Source organism: Tachysurus fulvidraco, chromosome 20, assembly GCF_022655615.1.
Source record: "Tachysurus fulvidraco isolate hzauxx_2018 chromosome 20, HZAU_PFXX_2.0, whole genome shotgun sequence".
In the NCBI taxonomy this organism is placed as follows: Eukaryota; Metazoa; Chordata; class Actinopteri; order Siluriformes; family Bagridae; genus Tachysurus; species Tachysurus fulvidraco.
Genome location: NC_062537.1, coordinates 3935859 through 3945690, shown reverse-complemented (window position 1 = coordinate 3945690; position 9832 = coordinate 3935859). Strand labels below are relative to the sequence as shown.

Sequence of the window (9832 nt, the reverse complement as noted above, 5' to 3'; positions counted from 1 at the left end):
TGTGAAAAACTGTAATGGTTTATAGTAGCTAGATACACTAAGGCCTCTAAAGCAATTACATGTTTTTGTGATGCGTCAGCAGCCTGAACTACTGTCAGAACTGCTGTTAAAGGAAATGAATGGGAATGGATTTAATAATTGTTAAAGATAGTATGCAGAAGAGGGCAGTTAGCATCTGCATAACAAGTGTGAGTGCTTGTGCTGACCTTCACCACCTGAGATTTGGGTGATTGTGAAAGCAGTGATGATTAAATAGTAGAAACGTTGGTTAAAACCTGAACATTCGAGTTAAAAAGACAGACCGAGACACGTGTGTGTGTGTGTGTGTGTGTGTGTGTGTGTGTGTGTGTGCAGACCTTCAGTGGAGGACACTCAGACGGTTCTGAGCCCAGTAGTGAGCTGTGGGCCTCCAGGAGCTCTCCTCACCCGGCCGGTCATCATCACCATGCACCACTGTGCTGAGGCTGACAATGATGATTGGCTGATTCAGCTGAAGAGCCAGTCGCAGCACGGCCAATGGGAGGTGAGTACGAGTGCGTCAGGGAATTTGAGGCTCATTCGTTTAGGAAACAGCTAACAAGCAAGGAGCACACGAATGCAAGGTGAAATATTTAAAGGCTGCTTTCTTCTCTGGAACAAGTTTTTACATCTTTAATCGGTGAGGGACCTGTACTCAGCTTGAGCAGGCGTGTGCGCGAACTGTCGAGTCGGGTGAACATGTGCTGCTGCTAGATAGCATGGCGGCATGCAAAAACTGGTGGGTTTCGTGCAAAAGCAGTGCAAACCAAGGAGCAAAAAGAAGCTGGAGAAGAGAGACAGAGTTTGTTTGCGCCACGCTGGGCGAGTTTGGGTAAACAGAACCCAGAGTTAATTAGATGGCAATGAAGAACAGTGTGTTATCAGGCAGCCGGTGCCCATGCTTCCATGTGCCTCCCTGCCCCTCACACTCCAGGCATCAGAAAGGAGAAGATTTGTTCTTTTCTTTTTTACCTTTTTATGGAAGCTCGTGAGCTACTGATAGCAAAGGCCACCCGCCAGTCTTGTCATTAACGCTGGAGAAGTTATCTGGAGTTATCTGAGCATGGGACCAGGGGCATAGCTGTGAACAAAGCATGGTTACTGCCCTTTATTGTTATCACACGTGAACACAACACCAGCACTCTAATTAGCCGTGCATGAAGCATGAATCGTTCTACGCAAGCGCTTCCTTGAAAACATTCCTCTCTCTCGCTCTCACACACTGTTACGTTCCATGCATTAAATTAGGAAGAAAATATCTGCCGACATGCTGTTATAGGAAAATAATCAACCGGGTGGTGTGATGAAGTCGAGTCACTACCCTGCAGTGTTCTATTCCTCTTAACCCAACCACGGCAGATTGTTTTTTTATTTATTAGGCACTTTTTATCCTTTTTTAGTTACTAGCAGCTATAAGCAATCGTTCCTATTCGTTTTTATTTAGTTAACAAGACAAAATACGTGTCAAACTGCAAACCATGATGCTTGACACCAGAGACTCCTTCCCTAAATGTCAAATAAACATCTTCTACCTTTTTTTTTTTTAAAAAGTTTCCCCATTTCAGCGATACATTTTTCTTTCTTTAAATAACAACACGTTTATTTTTAGGTTTAGGTTTATACAGAGCAACAATCTCTTTGAACTAGCCGTTGCTATAGAAACAATAGCGTTCGTATAAACCCGGGATTTGAATTACAGTAGTGCACAGCTGCTGCTGTAGAAAACGAATCGACGCCGTCTGATCTCAGAAATGAATCAGTACCTTCTAAGATCAGAGGCTTTGAACGGCGCTGTAGTATAACGTCACATGAACATTATTGTGTTAGAACAGAGATTGCTCTGAATTAACATCTGGAAGCTTCTTTGATAAAAAACGGTCACTGAAGAATGTTTTAGCCTCGTATCCGTCCAGCGTGACAGCGGCGTCGGTGTCGCACATCCAAAGCTGGAGCAAATCATGTGCAAACATGGGCGATTTCTTTTAGATCGCTCCAAGCAGCTGTCAGATTCCCTGCTCTGGCTTCGATGTGCATCCGCATTCATCTCCCTGCAGAGCCATGCCGCTTTTGAGCTGCTTAGCTGCAGACTGTGACCTTGTCTCATCTTATCAAACATAAAACACTCTTGGGTGGTCAAAACCTGGCAAGGCTTGGATGCTGGGGGGGAAAAAAACTAAAAAGGGCACATAACCACAAAGGCACGGAGCTGTGTTCCTCAGACAAGATGCGTTTAATCGCTGATGGAAAAGAAACACATTTTTACAGCTACTCCTTATTTGGAACAATGTGTGAACTGTTCCAGGAACCCTGTTGCTGAGAGACAGATGCACTTTATAGCTTCACAGCATAGTTAAAGATTTTTCATGATGTGATACACACACAAATGCACATGTAGGCAAACACACACACACGTAAGCAAACACACACACACGTAAGCAAACACACACATGTAGGCAAACACACACACATGTAGGCAAACACACACACACGTACACATGTAGGCAAACACACACGTAGGCAAACACACACACGTAGGCAAACACACACACACACACACATAGGCAAACACACACACACACACACATAGGCAAACACACACACACACACACACACACGTAGGCAAACACACACACACACGTAGGCAAACACACACACACACACACACACACACACACACACGTAGGCAAACACACACACACACACAGGCAAACACACACACACACACACACACACACACACACACACACACACACACAAAGGCAAACACACACACACACGTGGCAAACACACACACGTAGGCAAACACACACACATGTAGGCAAACACACACAAACATGTAGGCAAACACACACACACACATACAGTAGGCAAACACACACAAACATGTAGGCAAACACACACACGCACGTAGGCAAACACACACGACCACACACACGTAAGCAAACACATACACACACATGTAGGCAAACACACACACACACGTAGGCAAACACACACACACACGTAGGCAAACACACACACACACATAGGCAAACACACACGACCACACACGTTAGCAAACACACACACACGTAGGCAAACACACACGACCACACACACCTTAGCAAACACACACACACACGTAGGCAAACACAAATTAGTTTTAAAAGCAAGACACCAGAGGTGAACCGAGCCATTTTTAAAAGCAACAGATACCAGAGTGAATCTTCACCAGTCCAACTGCTGGTAAATTTGTTTATGTAAATGAGGCTTTGACTAATTAAATATGCACAAATTTGCATATGCTAGAAAACCAAAAATCGAATCTTTTAGATCTTTATTTCCCAAAGAAAACACTCTCACAGTGTGGGAACTGTTTTTCAGAACAGCTTGGAGGAATTGGAATTGATCGTTATAAAAATGTTTGTTTTTTTATCATTATTTTGTCTTTATTTATTTATAAAATTATAATCAAAATCATAATTTTAGACATTATATTATTGTTATTATTATTATTTACATTAGTAATAGTTAGATATACACTAACACAATCAATTTAATATGAAATGATATTTCGTATTTAGACAATTATCTAGTTACCTGTAGTATTTATTTCTACAATTATCAACATTTTGAAAAATGTTCCTCTAAAAACAAATCAACACGTAAAATTTCATGGATGCTGATTTTCGGTTCTGATCTGAGGGAAAAAATACGAGTTTGAGAAATAAATGAAATTAAAAAAAAAACAAAGCAGAAACAAAAAGGCTTGTTGAAGAAGGAGGTCCGAATATTAACAGGAAGTCCACAATAACTAAAGTTACAACCTTTTACAGCCGTGTTGAGCAGAAAAGCAGCTCAAGGCATCAAATGCTGAGGTGGATGAGCTACAACAGCAATTGTGTTCCATCGTGTTCCACTCCTGTCAGTCAGGATCTGAACATATAGAGACTGCAGAAACACCAGGTGATGTTTATAGATCCCAAAAAAGATTGTATCTTCCAGTCGGTGGAGTCCTGCCGCAAGATTTGAAATGAATATCGCATTCTTTAATCCGCTGAGAAAGATATGATGAAATGGTGTATAACGACTGCGGTGAGAAATAGACACGGGGGACGGAGGGGACAAAGCAGGACATGAGAGGAAGCTATGGAATAAAGGAGAGGAGAGGAGAGAAGAATGGTGGAGTCACTGGGGAGAGAGTGATTAAGGGCAGAGCTCAGATGGAGAGACAGTGCGAGAGAGAGAGAGAGAGAGAGAGAGAGGGTTAAGGAGCTCAGTCTACAGGGACTGCTGTTGCACTCGCTTCACTGAGCAGTAGATTACTCACTCCACAAAGTCCATTTCTCTCACAATGCCATAAATCCTCCATACGCTCCATCGTTCCAAAACACGCTCGATTCTGCAAAACAGCTCAGCCTGACACTGGAGAGACACTGCAGCTGAGGGGATTTTCCTCTTTTTTTTTTTGAATAAGCATACATCATGGCGGTGTGACGCTGATGGATGTTGATGTTGTGGCACGAGCGATAAAACCAAATGTGCGTTTCAACACTTTAAACAAAGAAATGGCTATTGATTAGATCTCACTGCGAGGGATATCCGCTGGTGGCGGCCGGGCGAGTTGAGATGGAGTTCACGGCCGTGGTTTTGTGCTTTTGTGGTTCAGACAGAAATGCAGGCACATATGCTGATAATAAATATCCCTCTCGCAGGTTCGGCCTGACAAAATGCATATGCTTCACTGTGACAAAACGCATATTTCTCGCAGCGCACGCATAGGCGTATGTGTGAGAAATGCGTATGAGCTTTTCTCCCATGACGCACCGCTGACCACTTGACAGAAAATGTCTTTTGTGCAAAGCTTTATATTAAGCAATTAAAATAAGGCTTTAATTAGGCTTAAAAAGTGCTTTTTCAACTTTCTCTCTGTCTTTTTTTTTAAACGAGCATCATGATGGATTGACTAAGGGCTTGGGTAAATAAATCAGTTCTGGAAGGCATTAGCCCAGTTTCCCTGTGCTGTTTCCTCATTATCTTGCTAACGCTGTGCAATCCGCCGCTCCCCCAGGACCCGTTACAGAGGCTAATGACCAGTCATAATGCTGCTGTTTAATGGCCAAGCTGACAATAAAGTATTTTAATTCCTTTTCTCTCTTTCTCGCTCATAATGGGATGAAATTAATGACAACGAGAAGCCCGCAGAAGCGCCCGAATTATAACTAATAGAGAGAAGAGGCTCGGCTCGAGATCCGACGCCTCGGACGGTCGTAACGAAAGAAGGAGCGAGACGCCGAGAGAAGTGACATTACAGGGGTTAACGGTGTGGGGTCTGAACTCTACAGCTGCTTTACAAATCAGTCTGACCACGTGAAGCTCTACACAAATGTTCTAATGTAAACAAGATGCTTCTGTTTTAAAACGATAACTACTTCAGCTTATTTTATGTATTTCTTTTTCCACATCATTTTAGCTTCGATTTATGACAAAATGTAATGAATACTGTGGATGAATCAGAGCTGTGCCAGCAATTACTGGCTAGCTAGTAGCAAGAAGAGTTTGGACTGCCATTAGTGCCTGAAATACTCCTTAAAATAGCAAGAGGATAAAATAAGGCAACGCTGCAATTCCAGAATATTTGAATTTCTGTATTTCTGCATATGCTTATTCCCTTTTTTTTGTCATATCTTTCATGAAAACAGCGTTTTCCTCGTGGCTTTGTGCATATTTGGCTTCGTTTCATGAAACAAGGATATCTCTTTCAATAATTGTATGAAAAAATATTCTCTCTCTCTCTTTTTTTTTTTGTTATCATCTTATTAGCCTATTTATGTTTCAGGAAAAAGAAAAATTGTGTTTACTTCTTTTCCGTCTTTCATTTCGAAGCAGAACCCCGGATATGGATTTGCCATCATGTTCTAGTTAACAGGAAACCCAAAAATGTTGTTTTGTTACATGTGACAATTTAAGTTTCCTAACAAACACAAAGTTAACATTAATCATAGGTTAGCTGCTCCACACTTACTAAATTGTCTTTGCTGTGTGTGTGTTTGCAGGACGTGGTGGTAGTGGGGGAGGAGAACTTCACCACACCCTGCTACATTCAGATGGATGAAGAGGCGTGTCACATCCTGACCGAGACGCTGGGGACGTACTGCTTAGTGGGTCAGTCAGTGAGCGCGGCCACCACCAAAAGACTGAAGCTGGCCGTGTTCGGTCCTGTCAGCTGCACCGCCCTGGAGTACAACATCCGAGTGTACTGCCTGGATGACACGCAGGACGCCCTCAAAGTGAGTCTGACCCTCATGAGTCAGGATTCCCACTTCCACACACACACACACACACACACACCTGTAAAACAGCACAATAACCAACACACAGTACTGTATGTTATTAGCATAAATCATCATAGACCTGTAATGTTAGGAGTAGAGAAATGGTGTGTTACTGTGATTAAGGTTAGTGGTCAATAAAACATAAACATAATTACAATTTACCCCAGTGTATTATAAGTATTTATTTGTGTGTGTGTGTGTGTGTGTGTTTTATACACATACGTACCTCTTTGGATGTATGCATAGTTATATGAATACACGTGACTGTGTACACATTCGTGTGTGTGTGTGTGTGTGTGTGTGTGTGTGTGTACATATGTGCAGCTATTTTAGTTGTTTGCTGTTCTATATGCTAATTTGTGGGGGGGGGGTACATGTGGTGTGCATGTGTATGTGTGTGTATACATCTGTACAGTTATTGTAGTTGTTTGCTGCATGTGCTAATTTGTGGGTGTGTGTAGTGTGTGTGGGGGGTGTTGAGTGTGGGTGATGGTGTGCATGTGTACAAATTATGTAACAGATATGCATATGTTGTGTTGTGTTTGCTTATAACTGGTGTGTGTGTGTGTGTGTGTGTGTGTGTGTGTGTGTGTGTGAGAGGGAGAGAGTTGTGTGTGTGTGTGGGAGAGCACAGATGAGTGGTAGGAGGCTACAGGCTCGCTTCCATTCTGCAGAGAGACGCATTCATTTGAATAGAAAGTCCATCAGCCAACTGTTCTCACGCGCGGAGAACTCGGAAAATCTCATTCACGCCTTTTATCGCTCTTCTGTCCTGTCTCGCTCGACTCAAACCAGTCTAAAAATAAAGGAAGCAAATATGGTGTATGTTTGTGGAGTAAAGAATCACAAAGAGCTGCAGAAACAATGGCGGTGTGTCTAAAATGTGCTATGTGTAATTAGGAGCTAACTGTGTGTGTGTGTGTGTGTGTGTGTGTGTGTGTGTGTGTGTGTGTGTGTGTGTGTGTGTCCTATAGGAGGTGCTGCAGATGGAGAAGCAGATGGGTGGGAAGCTCCTGGACGAACCAAAGACCCTGAACTTTAAGGACAGCACCCACAACCTGCGTTTGTCGCTGCATGACGTCCCACACACGCAGTGGAAGAGCAAACTGCTAGCCAAGTACCAGGTCTGCAAATGAAATAGAAATAATATCAGATGTGGAGAATTTATTCTAGCTTTTCCACACATGGTCTTATAAGCACACTGAATACTGTGAGCGTGAGTTACTGCTGCTACCAACCGAGAGATTTCCTTTATAGAGAGAAGTGTAATATAAAACACAGAGTGAAATACAACGTATATGCAGTACTCTCTGACCTTCTGTGCAGGAGTTGGCGTTTCAGCAGGTGTGGAGTGGTTCTCAGAGGAACCTGCACTGCACCTTTACTCTGGAGCGCTTCAGTGCTGCTACGTTGGAGCTGGCCTGTAAACTCTGTGTGCGCCAGGTGGAAGGCGAGGGCCAGATCTTCCAGCTCAATACCACGCTGTCGGAGGTCAGTGACACAGCCGTTCAACTCGCTTTAATTTCTATAAGATCTAAAACAACATCAACCCGAATCATTTGGATGTAAATTTTAAGCCAAATAACTCTCGAGACCTTCGAGACACTGCAGTGTAAAGTGAAACCGAACTAAAGGGAATAATCAGGTGAGACGTGGACACGAGACGTGCAGATCTTTAACATGTCCATGTGGGATCGTCCAAAGAAAGCCACACGGCTTTAAAGACATTCTGATACGTTATGATCAAGCTAAAGGCGACGATGGTGACGAGGTCAAATTTGATACAAGAAACACACCTTGGGTTAAGTTCGGAGTAAAACATCAGCACAGTAAATAAGCTTATAGACCTAAAAAAATAAATAAATAAAAAATAAAAAATACCATTAATCAGTAAAGCATCAGGGAAATTGGTCCATGATTTAAAAATATAGTATTATATTTAAAAAACAAACAAACATGCACATCTCACGAGTGTTAAGGAACGGTCTGTGCCAAAACACTGTCAGTTCTGCCTCTGGGTTTGTTCCAGTGTTTCCATTTATTTATTTATGTATTTATTTATTTATTTATTTATTTATTTATTTATTTATTTATTTATTTGCTTACTTACTTATTTAAGCAAGGTCACGCCTTCTGCTATAAACTGTGAAACTCTGGATGCTTCAACGTGCTGCGGTGACAGACAGCACAGTCAGAACAGAGATTAGGATTTTAAAAAAAGGACTTGATGTCTCGCTCGCATGCACGCACAGCAGGACGCTGGGATTTTGACAGTCGTTTGAGTCTCACAGACACGAGATGTTTGTGCGACAGATGACTTTGGATGCACAATTAGAGCGGGTGTTTTAGTAGCCTCAGCATCGTGTTTGCACCATGTCGATTCTTTCAGCTAAACTCGAAGCAGCTCTTTGTGCGATGAAGGCTAATCAGCCTCCTGTCCCTGTTGCTGACATCTGTGCGCAACAGAGTGGAGTGATGAAGGTGCGGACATCTTCCTGCACATCGCTCTGAAGAGAATTACACACTGTTTGATTGCACTCGCCGTTGCCGTGTCTCTCCTGATGGCAGGCCATCTGATTTCTCTCTTCCTCCCTCTCTCTCTCTCTCCCTCTCCCTCTCTCTCTCTCCACTCCCGAGAGGACCTCCATGAGTGACTGGGCACTTGGCTAATTGTCATTAAGTCCTGAGAGCTGGGAGATTGCATATTTTCAAGTGGTGTTGACTTTCACTGCCTGGTTCCCACAGGACCTCCTGCAGGCTGCGGCTGCCAAAAACAGCTGCTCTGTCTCAATATTCAACATGCCATGCTGCAACGATGACTTAACAAACAATCGAATCTTCCGGGATAAATGATTAATTCATAACATAATCTCTACCGCGAATGTGTTATGCCAAAGTACACAAGATTTCTACTCAGTAAATATATCTGAAAATACAAGCCTCTGTTCCTATCAGCTGTCTAACAGATTAGAAGTTATGTTTTACTTGTCAGTTAGTTGGAGATACGTTTTTTTCCCCTGTAAGTTATCCTAGCGGAACTGTTTCTTATGCCGTGTTCAGGAATAATATTAAAGAAGAAAAAAAACTACAAGAACAGATCGTGAAGTTATGGTGTGGTGTGATGCAGACTGATGCAAAGCCGAGCTACTGTTAACATCCTGAAGTTTGAGTCCTCTTCTATAACGACAATTTGCCAGCAGTCAAACAAGTTTTCCACGATATCGGCTACATCAGCAGCTTCCCCTTCTCTCTCTCTCACAGAACAATCCCAGTTTATTATGTAACCGAGAAAGTGTTCACTCTGTTTTAAAATGAGCACACAAATGGAAATTTGCCTTGTGGCACGGACTGAGAATTAATCAACACCTTCTGACCAATTAGAATAGAGAATTCAGCAGCTGCAATATAATTGCAATTAATGGTTAGTTAAAGGTGTGCTTTGTAGCATCTAAGTGTTTTTTTTAGACCCGTGATAATCCTATTATTTCAAAAATTCGCAA

General features: G+C 42.5%; 1 protein-coding gene across 2 annotated transcripts in view; it reads left to right on the top strand.

The window, feature by feature from the left end:
* Positions 1–9832, top strand: part of unc5cb (unc-5 netrin receptor Cb) — a 143330-nt gene that overhangs the window by 127650 nt on the left and 5848 nt on the right. For both annotated transcript variants that reach the window (XM_027139723.2, XM_027139724.2), the window contains 4 exons: positions 355–523; positions 6054–6287; positions 7307–7456; positions 7659–7823. In XM_027139723.2, the coding sequence (XP_026995524.1) occupies positions 355–523; positions 6054–6287; positions 7307–7456; positions 7659–7823 (718 nt within the window). The remainder of the gene's footprint in view (positions 1–354; positions 524–6053; positions 6288–7306; positions 7457–7658; positions 7824–9832) is intronic.